The sequence below is a fragment of the Cupressus sempervirens genome, chromosome 3 (assembly GCF_028749045.1).
Source record: "Cupressus sempervirens isolate cs-2001-9-10 chromosome 3, ASM2874904v1, whole genome shotgun sequence".
NCBI classification, from domain to species: Eukaryota; Viridiplantae; Streptophyta; class Pinopsida; order Cupressales; family Cupressaceae; genus Cupressus; species Cupressus sempervirens.
This window is the reverse complement of record NC_143120.1, coordinates 662934584-662955128: the sequence shown is the minus strand read 5'-3', so window position 1 is coordinate 662955128 and position 20545 is coordinate 662934584. Positions and strand designations below refer to the sequence as shown.

The 20545-nt window shown below is 33.6% G+C and overlaps 1 protein-coding gene across 1 annotated transcript in view; it reads right to left on the bottom strand.

The window, feature by feature from the left end:
* LOC149568449 (phenylcoumaran benzylic ether reductase IRL1-like) overlaps positions 1-13771 on the bottom strand; it is an 85129-nt gene extending 71358 nt beyond the window's left edge. Inside the window, exons 1-3 of the mRNA XM_089816728.1 lie at positions 13547-13771; positions 12972-13106; positions 12626-12889 (exon numbers count right to left, since the gene is read on the bottom strand). Of these exons, the coding sequence (XP_089672854.1) occupies positions 12626-12889; positions 12972-13106; positions 13547-13771 (624 nt within the window). The remainder of the gene's footprint in view (positions 1-12625; positions 12890-12971; positions 13107-13546) is intronic.
* Between the last annotated feature and the right edge of the window lie 6774 nt (positions 13772-20545).

The following is a 20545-nucleotide window of genomic DNA, read 5'->3' as shown; positions in this document are numbered from 1 at the left end:
CCTTTAGAGTCTTGGGAAGGGTGGGACCTAGGATCTTGATTTGGGGATGGTGGTTAGCAAGGGTTGATTTGGGGACAATCATTTGCACAGGTTTAGGGATGGAGCACCTAAAAGGGTCAAGAGGCAATGTCCCTTATAGGGATTTGGGGTTAGTACCCTTAGCAAGATTGACAAGCAACATCCCTTTTGTAATACAAGCAACATCACACTACCATTTTTCACAGTGATAGGATGAAAATTGATTGTAAATCAGAGTAGATACAATTCAGACATGTCCTTCACAATTACATAATCATGAATGTTGGCAATTAGTGATTAATCAAAAAATCACATTTTTTGGCTTCATCAACACATTCCTCGCAGCATCATATGAAGTTCCTTACATAGTTGGCAAATGTGGGCTTAGCAAAAACTTTGGTAAATTAAAAATTGCTTAAGTTTATTTAAAAACAAATTTCTGTTATACATAACAATTTTTTTGCTATCCAAGATTTTACTTGATGTTGTTTCTAGAAGAGATTGTATATGTTTTTTGAATCACAATGTTTCAAATCTCACTCTATGATCTATCATCTAGATGTTAGAGAGCAGAAGGGATAGAAAAATATATTTTTTACAAAATTAAGTGATAAAATATATCCAATGAGTACAAAAGTGTTTTCTATCAAGGTTGACTCATTTGAATTTAATTGAGAAGACTAAATCCAAAAATGCATCAATGCATTCCTTGCAGCATCATACAAAGTTCCTTGCATGGTTGGCATACTTAGGACTCAACCAAAATTAGGATTGTCTTTATAGTGATTATCTTTAAAAATCATCATCATGATTCATAAACTACATTACAACATTTTAAATCTTCATCTTCCCTAGTCTACTAAAAACTTGGGGAGAGGTTCTAATCCTTGCACTCTATTGCAGCTCCTCACTTCACATTAAAGGTTGTATTTTTGGCACTGAGTTGGCCAAATAATATGTGACAACTAATCATGCTCTTTTCTCTTTCTCATTTAACTCAGTACCAAAAACATAATATAGAGCACTTGTGCTAATTTAGAAGCATTAGCAGTGATGGCAGTGAGTTGATTGGCATCCTTGTATTGAGTTGATATTGTCATTATTAAACTAAGTATGAAAATATGAACAATCACATTATATCTATCTCTTGGATCGGGTAGTATATCCCTAATCAAGATGGATTGAATGACAATCATATGGGATCTAGTTATGATCCTCTATATTCATATTAGAGGCTTTGATGTTGAAATTGGCTTAGCAAATAATCATGATGATGACCATAGGGTCTCTTGATAATTTGTTTGGTGACTAATCATAATCGATAACCTTTGAATTTGTTGGCTAATTAAGTTTATGCCTATGTGTCTCCTCAAGGAGACATGTAGTTGAACAGTTACAACCGCCCCTCATATGCCTCTTGATTGCACTAAATAAGATGACTGATCACAAGAGATGGATTATCGAGATTCATAAATGATTCTATCTCTTCAGATTGGGAATTCTAATAAGTGATCTAATTATATATTCAGACCTGGCAAACATTTTTCAATATTGAATTAATTGATATCCATTCTATATTGATTATCACCTAGAGAGATCCATTATATTTACAAAGATCCTTCATTATTTAACATGGTATTAGAGCTAGGTTAATAAACGTATCACTTTAAGAGAGGAAGGCTGCCAGCTATGAAATCAATACCATATGCCTTGGCAATTTTGTGCCCAAGATGGTGAGAGATTTCAAGTCACCTCATTTTCGTCCTCTCTAATGTCTGCAACAAAAGAGTATCTATAAATTTTTATGATGTTCTGCATAGATTTAGTTTCAATAACACTTGTTGAGTAGCATTTGGCCATGAAAGAGAAGAGGCAAAAATTAAAAAATTAGTGTTTAGGTTGCTGTGCTTGCTGGCACATTTTGGCATGAGGGAGCAAGTACCAAAGTGTTGGGCCTATCATTCTCACAGAGGGTGCTCCTGAGCTTCCCATTTCTACAAATGGTGTAACACTTGTTTAATTGCATGTTTAGTTTGGCATGCAGATGAGCATGTGTAATATTTTTCTTGTAGATCTATTTATTTTTCTTGCAGGGAGACATAGCATAATAAAAGGAAATATGGTTAAAAGTATTTTTTCAGAGCTCATTTTCAAATTGTTTGAAAGATCACTCAAGTCATTCTTTAAATGGAAGGATTTGTGGTTTTTTCTGTCAATGCAAATCATGCTGTTGTTAGTAGGCTTAATTCCTTTCGATTACTATCTATGGCATTTTTTCATCTTCTTCATAGGGGTGGGAAAAGCCATACAAAAAGTTTCAAGTACTCAATGTAGCTTCTGTTATTGCTCAACTAGTTAACAATATACCAAAAAAATGCATCATTTATCCATCTATATTTACTATTTTTCTTAAGTTGACGATGCTTCCTTTTGAATCTATTTATGTTATAGCAGGATGTATCAGCATTGACTGTAGCAGAAAAACAAGTTACACAGATGAAAACTTGCATTGTTGCACTTACAGCTGACATTTGACACTTGGAGTTGATATGCACGTTTCTTTGAAGTGGGTGATAACAAAGAGCTCATCAATTTTCACTGTGTTATCTTCTAGCTACAAGTCTACACCATTCTTCACTATTTTTTATTTATACCTAATACAATTTTATTTTTCAAAATGTTTATCATTGCCACAGTTTTTGATAGTTGGCTTCTTTGTATTAACACCTATAAGGAGCCATTGGATATTGGAAGATAAAGGTTATAAATCTCAGGTAGTTTGTCTACGAGATTTCTTTTGGATTTGGCTGTGTTACATGAAATGCTGAAGTAAGATGCACTGATTTCAACCCATTCTGATTGATTTGTATAGATTCTTATAACCAGTTCCATATATTTAATTACATTTAGACTCTATCTTTTAATGCTTTATTTCAGTGTGCTACATATTCTATTTCGTATTTGTGATATATGATGAAAGTATTATAACATATGGAGGAACAATCCATGAGTGGCGTTGCCAATTGACATGGTTTTAGTTTCAATTTTACACCATTTGATACAAATAATCAGTTTACCAATCGACCCCTAGGTTCATTCCATTTGTATTAAAATCTTCATTACATAGAAAATGTTCACAAAATCTATGTCAATGCTCACACATCTTCTTGGACTTACGCAAATCTATGTCAATCCTAACACATTTTCTTGGACTTACGCAGGAACTATGCTACCCTGCAGCTCTTGTTAAATATGTTATCAACTTGACTTTTCTATTAAAGGCTCTCATGCTGAATTGAAAGCTAGGTAAAGAAAAAGATATTATACACTATCTTGTTGGTACCCTATGCAACACAACAAACTTGTTCTTACTATAAGAAAATTTTCTTTTCTTTTGTTTCATTGTAGATCTTCTGCTTGCACGGAGGTCTCTCCCCATCATTGGACACACTTGATAACATTCAAGCTTTGGATCGCATACAAGAAGTGCATCTATACACATAAGTATAAACTTCTTCTTTTCCTGCAACACATATAACAACAATTTTAAGTGCTTACAAGGTATATACTTATGAATAAATATTACATCCTGATTTAAATGTATGAAATTTTTCTTAATTCCTTTTAAGCTTCATTCATCTCGAGGTGCAATTCACAAACTCAAGAATAGTGGCTTTTGTTCTTCAGGATACCTTTAGGGGAAGAGTATGTGAATGCCCTCTCGTGTCTGGAGTCCAGTTTAGAGGAGATGGCTATTTACACTACTAAGGTTTGTTGAATCTAATTCTGAATAACATTGCTTGCTATTGTTGAATCTAATCTAATGTATACTTTAACTAGACTTGTAGCTTATATGTTTTGAAATTTTTGTTAGGCCTTGTAGTTTGTATAATTTGATTGTTGGAGAGCTTCTACAACTAAGCAAGAAGGTTGTTGCACGAGTTATAGCCGTGCGCTCGGGTATGAATTTTTTTTTTTTTAATTCTAATGTATATTTTAACTAGACTTTTAGCTTATATGTTTTGAAATTGCTTTTAGTGGCTTAATGTTGTAAGGTCTCTTGAAATAAGACCTTCAAGCGGTTGGTCAAATTTTTACAAATAATCTTAGGAATAAAGTCAAAGAAAGTATTTTTAAAATATTAAAGTATTTAGCTAGGTCTAAGAAGATTTGTGTACTTTCGACAGTTTTTCTTAGTTTGTGAAAGTTGTAGACCGAAGTTTTCATAGTCTAATTTTTGCTTCCTACAAAGAACGATCATGTTAGATAATATAAGTGAAGAAAAAAATAGGGAGACAATCACTAGATTGTGGTCTAACTTGAAAAGAAAAGGTGATGGAAAATGTTATTGTCCTTGCAATATTTGTAAGGGCTTAAATCGTAGAAGACTACTAATCAAAATAGTTAAGAGACATTGTAGGGAGAATGGTCACATTGAAGGGGGGCATGACTATCATCCACTGGTAAATCGTTCATTATATCATTTTAACAATTTATATACATATGAAATCACTTGATGATGAGTTGATGATCATGGTTTATTTATGTTAATCAATTTTATATAGGTTGATCTTCCCAGGGAAGTACATGATATGAACCACAACAATCTGAAGAATATGGTTTTTGAAGTGGAGGAACATGGAGGTGCAAATATCCAAGGTGAAGATAATGATCCCATGGAAGATGACGATCATGCGCTAGAAAACACAATTGAAGAGGATGGTATAAATACATTGATCCATGACACATCTAGTCCAAGTGTATCTGATCATGATGATGATGATAGCCTCGATGTACCTCTACTTCAGAAGGCATACGAGCCCCTATACAAAGACTCCCAAACAACTCTTCTCTCTGTTGTATTGTTGTTGTTGAACTTGAAGGTTATGAATGGTTTATCCAACATAACAATGTCACGTATGTTAAGGTATGTCATATATGTCTTTATAGTTAACAAAGGGTGAATAATGTACCACTAATATTGTTTATATTAACAACTTATATTTTTTGTTGTAGATTGATAGGTGAGTTGCTGTTACCATCATCAAATATTCTACCTCACTCATATCGAGAATTAATTGCTGTTATGAAAGATATTGGAATGGAGTATGAAGCAATACATGCTTGTCCCAATGATCATATTATATATTATAAAGAACATGAATTTTCAACACAATGCCCTGTATGTCATATGAGTAGATATTGAACAGATCGACTAACAAAAAAGGTGCCTCAAAAGGTTCTTCGTTACATCCCCATTATTCCACGAATGTGACAATTATTCAGGTGTAGTAGCTTGGCTCAATTTATGGATTATCATGCATGCAATAGAAGTCAAGATGACATTATTCGAATCCCTGCAGATGGTTCGACATTTATGCACATAGATGAAAAGTGGCAACACTTCAAAGAAGAACCTCGTAATCTTAAGCTTTCATTGGCAGCGGACGGTGTCAATCCATTTGGAGAGATGAGATCTGTTTACTCAGTGTGGCCTATTTTTGTTATCAACAATAACATTCCTTCGTGGATGTCAATAAAGAGGGAGCACATTATGTTGGCAATTATTTTTCCAAGTATCTTATCATTTGATAGTTATTAATTTACATGTACTTACAAATCTTGCAGTAAAACGGTCACAATAATTATGTAATGTTACCATTCATTCAAGTAGGTAAATATCAAGTAAAAGATATGAATGTATATATTGAGCCTCTTATCGACGATTTGGTGAAGTTATGGAACAGTGTCACTACGTATGACGTCTCTAGACCAATAGGACAAAGACAATTTCAATTCCATGCAATACTTGCATGGACAATACATGATGCCCCAGGGCTAACACATTTTTTTGGTATGTTATAGTGAATTCAAGTTGTGCACAATAATTCTAATTATAAAAATCAACATATTTAATAATCCAATTATATCATTATCTTGTAGGTCTTCAAACAAAGGGAAAATTTGCATGTCCATTTTATGGTCCGAAGATGAAATCTTGTCATTCAAAAAGTTTAGGAAAGCAGGTGTTTGATGAGTGTAGACACTTCCTCCATAGGAATCATAAGTATCGAAGCACAGAAAAACATCTTTTCAATGGGAAAGAAGAGACTACATCAAAGCCACAAAGAATGACACCTCGCTTATGGAAGTTGGAATATAATAGAATTAATCGTCGAGGTAATGCCGTTCCACCTAATGGTTTATGTTTGTAATTTATATATTTCTATTGTGATTTTTGTTGACTAATTGTGTAATTGATAATCATGAAGGTCACCAAGGCAATACTGACAACCTTCCAAAGGGACTAAAAAGCTATCCCAGACAATTTAGTAGGTTGCCCTACTACGAGCACTTACAAATTGTGCATTTTTTTGATACTATGCATATTGGAAAGAATATAACAGAGACATTGTGGAACATTGTGGAAAATATTGGATGGAAGGCGTGACAAAGAAAAAATTGTCAAAATTTGTAATGAGATACATGAATCCAATCATGCATTGAAGAATTTCATTCACTCAAATAGCAACAGAGATTAGATTAATATAAGTGCCCTTCCATGGTTATTAACAAAGCAGCAAAGTGATGCCATAAAAGAAGTCATACAAAAAATTTGATTTCCCACAGGATTTGTTGCGAACATAAACAATCTCATATCAAAAAAAAGTGAATTTGGGCCAGGGCTCAAAATGCATGATTGGCATACTTTTGTCAAGGTAAGTTATGTTCTTCTGTATTTACAACATATTCATAAACTACATGTACTGTTTGTTATGTTATGTTAGAAAACAATGAAATGATTGGTTTATAATTACTGCAGCATGTGCTTCCTCTATCTCTCCCAGTGCACTTCAACAATAACATCAAACAAGTGATATACAATCTTGGAAAATATATGAGGTAAGCAGTAATATTTGTTCAATTTGTTCTATATATTTGTTATATTCGCGATTTATTTTTCTTGCTATGTAATCTATTGTATATTATTTTGTAAAGTCTCATATCTATATATTTGTTGTGACTTAAATCTCTTAATGTAGGTGGTTTTCATCTAAAGAAATCCATAAAGAAGATATAAACTATTGGAAGACAAGAATTCCTCATTTACTGTGTGAAATGCAAAAGTGTCTACCTCCAACTTTTTTCAATGCATAGGAACACTACCTCATACACCTAGTTGAGGAGATTGAATTGTGTGGACCTGTACACACTAGTTCAATGTGGATGGTTGAGAGGCATTTGAAATCTTTGAAGGCTTTGGTTCAACAAAGAGCACATCCTGAGGGTTCTATGGTAGAGGGATATATGGTATACCAAACTATGGTGTACATTACTGAATATCTTCCTAAGTTTGCATCAAATATCCATATAGATCACATTTGGGATCTCGAGCCTTTTAAAAAATTAGAAGGGGAGTACTTGATAGGGAAAGGTACATTGAGGAAATTGAGAGGTAATCAATTATAAGATGTTATTGTAATAAATTATTTCTTAATCTTCAAAATAAATTGGTTGTAAGTTGTCTATTTTTTTTTTGGTACAGGTGCTTGAGAGTGGGATGCACTACATTTTTATATTGCAAACAATCTTGATTGGATGACGATATGGATTGAACGATGTCAACATTCTGGTCACACATTAACATGGGAAGGTGTATCTTCATTGGTTAAAGAAGCTCATCGTAATGGAGATTCCAATGTTACGCAAAGGGAAATAGATTTAGCACGTGGTTTAAGAGATTTCTAGGTACGTACAAATTTATTAATCACCCGTATGTTTATCAACTCACGATGCAATAATTTTGATATGTTTCACATATTATTATAGGTTAAACACCACAAGGCTATGTTCTGTAATGGTCAAAAATTTTGCATCAAAGTGTTGGATGACACAAAGAAAACTTGTGATTCAGGAATAACTGCAGTCTTTCAAGTGACTAATATTTCATCTAGAAATGACTTACATCCTCAAGAGTCTAAAAATCGATACTATGGCATTTTGGATGAGATACTTGAGTGTCACTTTAGTTCCTTCAAATTAGTACTCTTTGTTGTCAAATGGTACAGGCTACGACTTAATCCAAATGATCTTAATAGAATTGTTATTGAACATGATAATGGATTTACAATGGTTAATACAAGGTCGTTTGAGCCAGTCGAGGATGAGCCTTATGTTCTTCCAAGCCAATGTGAGCAGGTATTTTACTCAGAGGTTCCACATAAACCAGGTTGGTCATTTGTTGTTAGACATGAACTGAGAGGATGACCAATAAAGTATAATGTGATGGAAGAAGAAGATGCCGAAGAAGTAGAAGATGATGTAGATGGTGATCACGATCGACAGTTATTTGATGATGTTCCTGACACAAATTTTCATGAAGAAGAAGAAGAAGATGATGATGATGATGATGCTACTGATGATGATGATGAAGATGATGTTGATGTTGATGATGATGTTGATGATGACGATGATGACGACGACGACAACGATGACGACAATGATGGCGAGGATGATGATGATGAGGACGATGATGATGATGATGAGGACAATGATGATGATGATGAGGACAATGATGATGATGATGATGATAATGACGAGGATGATGATGATGGAATATAGAGGTATGCCATCAATCCTTAATCTATTTAATATTCATTTCTTGATAGAAATATATTTGTCTTATATATATGGTTACATAGTTTATTCATTATCTATTTAAAAGCTACTAGTTTCAACTACAAATAGAATACTACTAATCTAAATTAGCTATTAATCTAAATTAATTAAATAAAACTATTTAAAACACATATTGATGCATGAATGTATTGAGCCTTATTTTCTTTTAGGTCAAAAGCATTTGTAAGTGTTTAGTTTAGAAAAGGGAATTCATTAAATATCTATAAAAGGGAGTTGTACCTAGAATAAAATTCATAGGAAAAACATAATATAAGTGCTTACCCAATTTTTTGGTTAATAATTCTACCTCAGTAGGTGATGCAAACACCCTAGGTGGACTTGCAATCATTCATAACAAGAGGGACTTCCATAGTGTTCTCACAACACCAGCCAAGCATCTTCATAAGATCCCTCCAACTCCATAACCTATCAGAGTGCACACCAAATCCTTTTGCCACCTTAGGTTCTACATCTTTGGAATAATCCTATGAATGTCCCTCAATCCATCCAATAGATTCATCCAAGCAATCTAATCAACAAACTATCAAATGCTCACAATGACTCAATAGGCGCCAAACTTGACTTCACCTTAACTAGGTGTTTCCCCCACCTCCACACACATCAAAAAACTTCAAATAGCATGTCCCCAAGGTGACTAAGCCCTCAACACATCAGTTGATACAAAAACTTAGTTTTAGCCCTTCACTAGGCCTACTTCCCTAGTAGGCTTATAATGTGAGCCTGATTTAAGTGTTTTATTGTGTACCTTTTAATCTTTTTAATTTTTATGTGATGCTAATGATGGATTTGATTATGATTATGATGTGATTATGCTCACGATAATTGAATTACATTTGCAGGAAACTAAACCCCTTTCAGGAGCATCCCGCACAGTCTCATGGATCGACAGGTATAAGTCAATACTCCTTATAGATAGTCTAATTAATACACTTATCAATAGTAAGATTGATGTCTTCTAAGATCTCTCCCATTTGCAGGTACCAGCGAATAGGTATTTGTCAGAAGTGTCTTCCTCGAGTGAGGGAAATATAGGTATAGAAGAAGAAAGTGAGACATGCAGTTTATCTAGAACAAGGAGATTAACTAGAGGTCAAAGGACTAGAAGGAAATTCAATAAATGCATGAAATTTTTCCTTGCTCAAGAGGGGTCATGTTCTTATGATGATGACACAAAAGGTGACATCAAGGTGCCCTTGAGGTACCAACATCTACAGAAACATTGGGTACCCAAGGAACTTCCTCCAATAAACACTAATTTTTGTGTTAACGAGAGGATATATTGCATAGCACCATAATCACTACATGGTTTGGGCCTATTTTCTATGGGCGGCATAAAGGTGTCTTACAAAAAAGTTTCTGAATTGATGGAGTATGTTGGACCATGTTACGATTACAAAAGTTGGATGCATATTGTTCAATATAAAAAAAGTATGTGCAGGTATGCCCTCTCGAAAAATTATATACAACAACAAGACAATAATCAAAGTAAAAGTGTGGCTATATACATTGATGGAAGGCCAAAAGAAACAAGGAATATTGTGGGTTTTATAAATAGTACATGACCTGGGTCAACTATAAAGCAACCCAATTGCATATTTGAGGCGCGCGAGGGAAATCGTGTATTCATTATGTGATAAAATCAATACATGCAGGGGAAGAGCTTCTTATTGATTACAATTTGAACCGCATAGATACAAACGAGGCTACTATCATGGGGGTGGTACATACTATTAAACCAACTTCTAATCAATGACTCCAACATACCATTTAGTCAATAATTTTTGGCTAACATTTTTATACTTGATCTTTGACACAGGGGCACAATATGGAGCAACCACCTAGAGGGGATGCTGGCAATGTTCCCAACTCATCTACACACGAGCAAGTAAAACTGATTGTAATTGTGCAAACTAGATAGAAGCAAAATGTTATTTTTTTAATGTTGTTTTCTTCATTGTTTTGGAGTAATTTTGATAATACTAATACTATTGTTGTCACAGAGGGCTAGTGGTCGGAGGGAGGGAAAGGAACCTGCAGTCCCTGATCAACAGCCCCCCCCTTGAGGAGGACCCTTTTTATATTGATTTAGCAGACACCGATGACCTGATCGGTTCGACTAAAAAGTTGCTAAAGAAAATTGGCAGAAAAATTTTACGTTTGGCAACCATAAAGCCTACTACTCAGGAAATAAGAGAAAGGGGAGCTGAATTGGTGCACACCTCTGAAACCTTAAAAGTAAGTATTAATGAAATTTTTAATTATAACAAGAGTTCAATAATGGTTTTTATGTTATGCTCTTTATGGCATTAATTAAAATATGGATGCGTTGTCTTTATAGATTTTTTTGTGTGATTTCGAGTCTCGTTCCCATGATGAGGGTGTTGCAGGTGGTTCAAGTAGATCGCATGTTCCATTCCCCACTTCTGTTTTCCACTGAATATATATAGGAATGATCATAATCATTGACAATACATGCTTGAACAGTCCTTTTTTTTAATGCTCTAACAATCTTGTCCATGCTAGTCTACGCATTCTATATTTATGCATGCTCTAACAATTTTATTCTTCAGCTTCACATCTATTGAATCCTATGATGATGCCACCTCCATCCAGGACAACCACAAATCTCTTTTTGACTGCTGAGTCAGCAACACACAGCTTACAGGCATCGACTATTGCACCATTTTCTGGTACACAAATCCCTCTTTTTCTCTCTTATGACAGCAACAAACAGTTTTTTTTTTACAACTTTTTAACATCAATTATCATTTTTTTTTTTATACTTCGTGACAAAGACTTATGCAACTTATGAAACTTTTTGCAATAGGAGCTGCAGCATCATTTCCTGGATGTTCCTAGTACAGGAACAGTGAAGGATGTCATATTGATCATTAGCGACGATGAAGGCATTCCATTAAAAGTAGCCAAAGTTCCAGGTACTTTTTAAGTTATTATTATTCTATAGTGATATAATAGTAATTTAATTTTTGATCACTCTTCATTGACTAATGATCCCATGATTGTTTTGTAAGGAATGATCTTTTTTGGAGAAAACTTGGTGATGAGTGTTTACGAATATTCGGGCCCACCATGCATACCTAGTGGAACATCATATTCTAACTAAAACCCCAAACCACTATTTTGATTTCATATCATTGCTATAATAGTTTTCCTTTTCATCCATTTCTTGAACTATATTAAAGGTAGCTTCACTTCATTTATGAATCTAACATGTTTTTTTTTTACTTAAAAGGTGGAATAACCAACACAAACCATTGAAGGATGATCTTATAGAGAGCATGACCCAACTCTTTGGACCTTGTGCATTCGAGAGAAACAAGCTCCTTGAAAAAGTTGGTTTATGTTTGAAGTATATTAGGGACCAAAACAGAAAAAATTTACAGGATAACCCCAGGTACGAGCGTCCACCCTATGTTCCTGAGGCTGAGTGGCAGGCTCTGATTTTGGATGGAAAGTATAAAGCTGACAAGAAAAATAATATTACACTAGTGGAGAGTACAACAAGGTATGTGATACTATTGAGCATCTAATTATGTACTAATTAACCTCTATATTTATACTATCTAACATATTTCAAACTTTTCATAGATTGCCTGACACATCAAAGGCAACAAAGGCAAGACTAGAAAAGCACAGGACACACAAGCTCGGCTCTAGTGGTTTTTTGAAACTTCAAGCAAGAGTTGTAAGTATTAGTAAATGAAAAATTGTATCAAATTTTTTATATAATGTGATGGGAAATGCTATGACTCCCTTATTTAGCTCATCGATTATAAATAGGTCAATAGAATATAACAATAGTAGTGGATTTTCATATTCAATATAAACAATTCAATAATTGAAGTCAAACTCTGCAATCTAGATTAGTGAAGATTCCTTCATTTACTAATATGAAATTATTTAAAATCTCACCCTTGATGTTTCCATCTCCATAGATTTCAAACTGATCTTGGGGAGGAGCAAGCTTAGAGGGATGGGTATGATAAAAGTAAGGCCACCCAGCAATAGAATTGTAGCAGATGCAAGTGTATGGAATGTTGGATGCCTCAATTGCCCTCCTAACAACTCTCTTTTCTTTGTAAAAGCCTAGCTTTGGTTCTATTGGATTGGCTCTGTCTATATCATGCCCAAATTCTGAAGGAAGAAACCTCTGCATCAAAGTTCAACAATTCTTAAGTCTATTACAGTTAACAAGCATTCATGGTAATAATGTTAGGGTCCTATGTTCTGACCTTAATAGTGCCAATTTCTTTAATGGCATCTACAATATTAAGCTGATCTATAAGTTGACCACCGCCCACAATTGAAATAACAATATCAATGCCTTGCATGGCCTTTACCATTGAATTATGATCACTTAAATCTCCCTGTAGAACACCCATTATAATATACATGCACATTAATAAGACCCATTACAGAACATGTAGACATTAATAAAACCCATTACAACACAAATTTTTACAACTATAATATAGCTCATGATCCCAACCAAATTAGACTCATTGATAAGGAGATCACTGATCGAACACCCCTTCTTAACATAATGTCTAAATACCCAACTTCACAACAAGACAGTCAAACATGATTATTTGTGAGATGACCGCTATCTAACAATTTAGCAAACAGTTGCAATAGTAGTTACCATGAACAAACAAGCAAAGCTTAATCATATTTTCTAAACCTATATAACCAATCAAAACAATCTACAGTCTGTAAAATCAATATTTTAAACAAGTACACACACTTTACAATTGTGCCATACATATCTACCACAAAATCTTAGTTATGAACAGAGCTAGTGACATACATAGACAATGTTAACACCAGAATCTTTCAATTCATGGAGGCACTTTTCTTTGGCAGAATCATGGGCAGTGATGGGTCTAATGAGAGCATAGGTAGAATGGCCTGCATTTACACCTGCAAGAGCAACAAAGCGACCAATATAACTAGTGGCTCCAATCACTAATATTTTATTTTTCTCTTCATTCACAAAATCCTCATATGAAGAAATCTCACAAATGGAGGCCATGGTTGAGACTGAATTTTCCTCCAATAGTTGAGAATAAAGGCAGTGATTGAAAGAATGAGGGAATGCAGCAGCACTTGCAGCCATTTTTATTTACAAAGAGCTGAACTAACTCTTACCCAACTTAAGAATTTGGAGAAAATATGTTGGTACAAGAAAAGCATACAAACACTCAACATTTATATAGTAGATTGCTCCATCAAAACTGCTCAATTTTTCTCCTATTATATTGTGATGGATATATATGATTTGTTGTTGATTGTCAGGTAGACTTCACATTGTTAACAAAAGAAAAATACAAGTTGAGTATTAAATGTTTTCAGCACTGCCCATTACATTAGACTTTAAAGTTTTAATTTTTTTAAGAATAGAAATAATTGCGGTCGTGATGGAGTGAAATTGGATCCTCTAGGACTCCCAAAGACCAAAGACAAATTAGAAAAACTCCAACATGACCAAAATAAGGTGTAACAAGGGTTGGAAACCCTGCTAACTATTTACCATTTCCTTTTGATATTTTAACTACCCTCCATTGGTTGATGAAACAATGCAAGTAAAATTCACCATACCACACAAAAATGCAGGGCTTAGAGTTCAAGAGATGCCTCATAGAAGAGGATAAGAGAATTTGCTTCCAACAAGGCTATAGAGCCATGGCTGAATGGCTACGAACTGAAATCAGTGTGGAAGGTTCTAATAATGATGCATCTAAGCCACAAGTAAATAAGCTAAATGAAATTTATTTCAAATTTAATACTTTACCAATTAGTCTATTTGATATTAAGTTCCAATATAAAGTGAGTATATATGTTTTAAGCAAGCAATGATAACAATGCGTAGGATGTTGGAATGTAGCCTAACAATCCTTCTACACAATCTGTGGATGCCGAAGGTTTGCATGATGTGCATCCCAGTGGTGGAGGTATACATTTTCTATTAAATTTTTTATATGTAATTGCAATTGGTCTTTGGATTAATGTAATATTTTGTATAGCAGCTATAGAGGATCGAGGGGTTGATGTTCATGACCGTGTTGACGTTGAGTCCAGAAAAAATGATGTGGTCAAATCAAGTAAAGAGTGCTACAGTTATGTTATTTAAAATAATTAAATACTTGTAACAATTATAATAAATTATTTTTAATTTAACTCTTTTATTTGTTATTGCAGAGGACCCCCCTTTTCAACAGCATAGGAATTTGAGATCATCAAGAACAGAGAACAGAACAACTGATGAGGGGGGAATTGATGATGACACTGATGCTCCTCTTAGAGCTTACATAGAAAAAAGAAATAGAAAGAAAAAAAAGAAATGATTGTCATCTACATACCTTAATTGATAATGACTGAATTTTATGTCTCAATGAATTTAATTATGTGCTAATGAATGTTCATGAATTATGTGTTAATGCAGAATATTGATGAATGTTTCTTGTTAACAAATCTAATGTGTTAATGAATGTTATCATGTGATATTGATTGAATGTTATCATGTGATATTTGATTGAATGTTACATTTTATTAATGGTTGAAATAATGAATGAATGTTAGATGTTAACGAGGAATGTAGAGTGATGTTAGGGGGAGGGCGGTGGGGCCAAATGAGCTTCCACCTTCACGTGGTTGGCCCTATTTAGTAGAGAATATTAAACTATTTTTGAAACAAAGTGAAGCTCAATAAGATACTAACAATAGGTAGAAACAAGAAGCAATGACAAGCTCCTTCTAGAACATAACTCTTACCAATTATTTCTATCTTCCCCACACTAGGAATCTCCATCATATTCTCATATGCCTACAACAAAATTAGAATAACAAACCAAAATAACTCATATTTTCATGCTTCTCCATGCTTGGAATATAATCACCTTATCCTTCCCTTGGCTCTTCATATCCATTGTCTTCTCATCCTTAGTCTCTTTGCACCTTGAGACCTCTACTGCTGTCTGCAACATGTCTTCACACCCTTGCCATTTGCCTTGGTATACCAACTCCTAGTTGGTGGTTGTTCTATCCGATTCATTCATCATTGTCTTTGTGACTTTTCTTTGTCCAACTTTCAATGGACACCATATGGAACCAATCAATATCATATCTGCTTCTCCAAGCCTTGTTTCTTTGCTATTTACATCAGCATTTGTACTTTTCATCTTTGTTCCAATCATCTCCTTTCCCTCAAGCCCTTCAAGACCTAATTTTTTTTGTCTTCATCAGCATCCTTTATCTTTACCTCTGCTACAACCTTTTGAACCTTTTTGGTGTTAGGTTCTCCTTGCTCTTCAACACTTGATTGTTGCTCATTTGTTATTTGTCCTTCAAATGGACAACTTGTCTTCATATCAACCTTTTCTAGGTTCTTTTCCTCAACCTCATTCTCATTAGCTATTTGCTTCAAAGCATCATCCTTTTTTATCAAAACATCTTCCATTGCTTCATCATGTTCCTCTTTTCTTAGGAACCTTTCCCTCTCAAAGATGCCAATGCTCGCTGACACCTTCCAAGTTGTCTTGTGCTCCTCCAATGGTGTTAATACCATCTTCTCTCCATTATTTTTGAAAGTGTAGGTGTTCTTTCTACCATCATGTAGGGATCTCTTCTCAAACTGCCAAGCCCTTCCTAAAATTATATGACAACCACTCAAAGGTACAATGTCACACAGTACAACATCATTATATGATCCAATGGTGAAGGGAACATAAGCTTGCTCCTTCACATCAACACAACATCCAACATCCAATCCTTGTGCTTTGTAAGGCCTAACATGTGCTATTCTTGGTAGATTCAATTTGTTAACCATCTCAAATGAAACAAGATTTGTAAATGAACCACTTGAAACAATAACCTTTTAAAATTTCACAGATCCAATCTCTAATCTCTAAACTTTTAAAATTTAATAAAATTCATATTCTGACTTGTTTATTATTTGACAGTTTGTTCCTGGAATCATGATTGTAACTTAGTTTCATCACAATGATCCTTATGAACTTACATGTACATTCACTAACAAGTAACTCTAGATGAAACTTTAAGTTTATTTATCACATTTCAACATTCTCACCAAAATCTGAACTACATTATCTCATGATTGTTGCAGAGTACCATTACTCACATGTGAAATATGCATCTAGATTACTGAACCCTTCTTATAATTAGTTTCATTGAATTAATATATGTTATGCTATCACTAGGTGTGTAATTTGAGCATGAGAATAATGTCATATGCTCTAAAGAGACAATTTGGGACAAGCATCTACCTTCAGGTGAGTAATTTGTAGTGATCTACTGATATCCTAGAGATCATTACTGGTCTAATACAGGTTTGTCACTCGGGCATGCTTAGTAGAAATGAGGATTTTCTATTGCTCATAAAACCTAGTAAACATATGATAGTATTTTCTATGATATTTATATTGAGTAGAAATCGTGTCCTTACTATTTGTGAAGTGCTAAAATGTTTTTCAACAAACATGATTGGTTTCACCCTGAAAGCTTTAGTTTCCCCCAATAGGTTGGCTATCTAACACTTGAGGCATTTGTTCAATTCTTGGATGAGTTTCAGGAGCAGAAACCTACGGATTTAGTCCTGGAAAAAAATGAACATGATATTGGATGGCTTGAAGTTGGGAAGCCTTTCTATCCAACAATGTTTGATCCTATACTTCAGATTTTTAGTCATGACCAACCACTTAGTTTTCTGGGAAGACCCAGGTATGTAATTGCATTGTATTAGATATGGTTTACATTTTTGTCGAGATTCTATTACTACAAAAATGTTGTGCAGTCTGTAACTTCTAATTGTGTGGTGTTTTAACATAATTTTTGTTTTAATTTGATTTAGTTAGATTGAAAAATGTCTACACAATTACTGCTAGAAGCTCTTTCAATTTTCACGTGATGGAATGTAGAAATCTCATGTCTTCAAATGTTTAATAGAATATGTATATGAATTTTGCTCACTTTCTTTTATTGTAGGTCAATTATTCAACTAATTTTTTGGGATCGACATTTGAACTTCCATTTTCAGAGGTTAGAAAGTTAGGCTTAGAAACTCAAGTTATGCTGAACCATGCCTGGACATCAATGTCCGGTTCAAATAATAGTAAATCTACACAGGAATCTCAATCTAAGAGAAGCTCTAAGGTATTCTTTTGGTCAATAAATAAGTTTTGTTCTTGAATTGTGTTCATCATTGAGGTTGTACTGAGATTTGAAATGATCTATTGTTTTAAGTTCTTTCTATCAAGCTTTTGAGTTTTCTCTCCGATTCATGCCTTTTAGGATTTTGGATTTTTTGGACTTTGGTTATGGTAGTTTTTATAACCTTGTGAGTAAAGGAAAAAATAATTGGTTCTAGTTTTTAGGATTGTAACAAGTCCAAGCAGGTCTACATTCCTCATTAATAGACTAATAGTTTATGTTAAATCTATTTATGCTAAAAACAAAAGGCTTCTAGGCACATCAATGTTACCTACACTACATAGTATACTGATTGTTCCTACTTAAAAATATTTTATTATGATCTTTGAAGAAATTTAACAAGCTTAGATTATTTTTGTCAGTGAAGAAACACAACCCACTGAAATTCTTTCCACCAAAGCTTAAGACATTAATAGCTTGATCCAATTTATCTTTACTGCAAGATGGTAGTCCATCAGCATGATCATCAAATTTTTTTGGCCTAGCAAGAATAATATAGTTTATCAATATTTCTATATGTTTATATTCCTGATTTATTGTCAATTGTTGCTGATATCATTCATAGGGCATATAGGGCATATTGTAGGGTTCTTTGGAGCCATACCTAAAACAATATTATGATAGCTTTATTTGTTTTTAGTCTTCTTGCTTCATTCATGTCAGTGATTCCCGCAAACAGGTTATTCATGAGTTGCTCATGGTACAGGGTTCTGAAATTTAAAATTTTTAATCATTTAATTGATTATATGGTTATATGTGGAATTTGTGTATCTTTTTTCTATATGATAGGCAACTGGCGTCATGGAAGAGCGAAATTGAGAAAAAACAATTAATACTTACATACGTGCATATACTTGGTTTTGTGTCATTTGTTGCTGGTTGTTGATACTAGTTTAAGAGCATAGGATGGTTTAATGTAACCTTGATCTTATATTTAATATGGCTCATTAGATATACTTCCTATTTCCTTTTTATTTTCTCTATCCCTTGATTTTAACATTGTGTCAACAAAAATTAATGGATTAATCTGAGTTGTGGTTCTGATGTCATTTTCAATTTATCAATTCTCTTTTAGGTCATATGTATAAATTATTAATGTTATATTTGCGTAGGTATTGTTGTATGGTGGACAAGTGACCTCATGGAAGAGTGAAAATGGAGAAGAGTTACATTTCATGAGCAGTAAGGTGACTGTGACATCACTAATGAATTCATTATTTATTCCTTAGTTACTAATTAAGAAACTTGTAACTTTATAAAACTAAATGGTTTGTCATTCATTCATAAAAAATAAAGAAGCTTAATACAATCATGGTGTTATATGATAAAAAATTGCAATTACAATTAATATTTTACATATTTCTTCTATGAGTAGAACTTCTTAGTGGCTGTGTGGGTGCTCTTGAAGTTGATGATATTGATTCAACTTGAGAAAAATGACCTAATGTCATAGATCCTGATGATCTAATGTTGATTACTGATCTGCATTAAGTATCATTAGAATTTCTGTAGAGCAATTTGCAAGACCAAGTAATCACTGTTACAGATACATCATAATGTAAAAGTGATATGTACCATACTGGTCTGAAGTTATTCACTGTATCTAATATCTGCCTTATTGAAATGTGATATGATTGATTCTGTTTGGTTTGTAAAGACGTTGGATATTAATTTGATCTCTGTCTAATATAATATTGCACCCTTTTGGATAACTAATATGTGATTAGTATTTGTGATCAGCATGATATAATTTAAAGAGAAAACACTTACATTTTAGTATCAAGCTTGTTTTATGAATGAATGGAGAAAAACTAGCAACATATCCATTTCAGCTTTGTGTTTTTTACTATTAGTATTTGATTATTAGAACATAACTATACATCCTTATGAATTGGAGTTTTAGCAAAGATTTAATATTATTTGGATTTCTTTCTTATTGTAGCAAAGGTTATGGAGGCCCTGAACATTCCAGGAGGTGTCTGGTGTGTGCTTTTTTGAACACCTAATACTGACAAGTATTTTAAGTTTTAATAATATGGATTTGTATAATTCTTGTTTTAATACAATCTTATTGCAGGTTGATAGATTTTCTTAACAAGTTTTCAAAGTGTTTTCTATAAAGTCATTGTTCACTCCAGTTCGATCATCCTGACTTTTAGCTGCAGGTGCCTTGCCTTTGGTCAAGCATAAAGCTTTCCTTAGGCCCATGTAATATGTGGGTAATTTTTTGGGTTTCTCCTTACTAATGAAAACTTATATGTGACCCTTACTGTATGCTTTTTCCATGCATAACATGAATAAAAAACTAGCAATACTACATTGATGTGCAATGGGTACACAATGGGTAAAAAGATGTTATAAAATGATTGATTATAGTGTTCTTGTTCATGATGGTGGGAGCACACATTCTGGTCATTATTTCTTCTTTTTTGAGTCACTTAAACCTTTCAAAATTATTTTTATGCTGGTAACTCTAGGTTATAGTCTTAGAAAAGTATTTTATTCATTAACAATTGCTTTAATCTAGCTTGTAGTGAAGTGCACACAATGTTCTTATTGCTCAAATAAATTTGATCCTTTC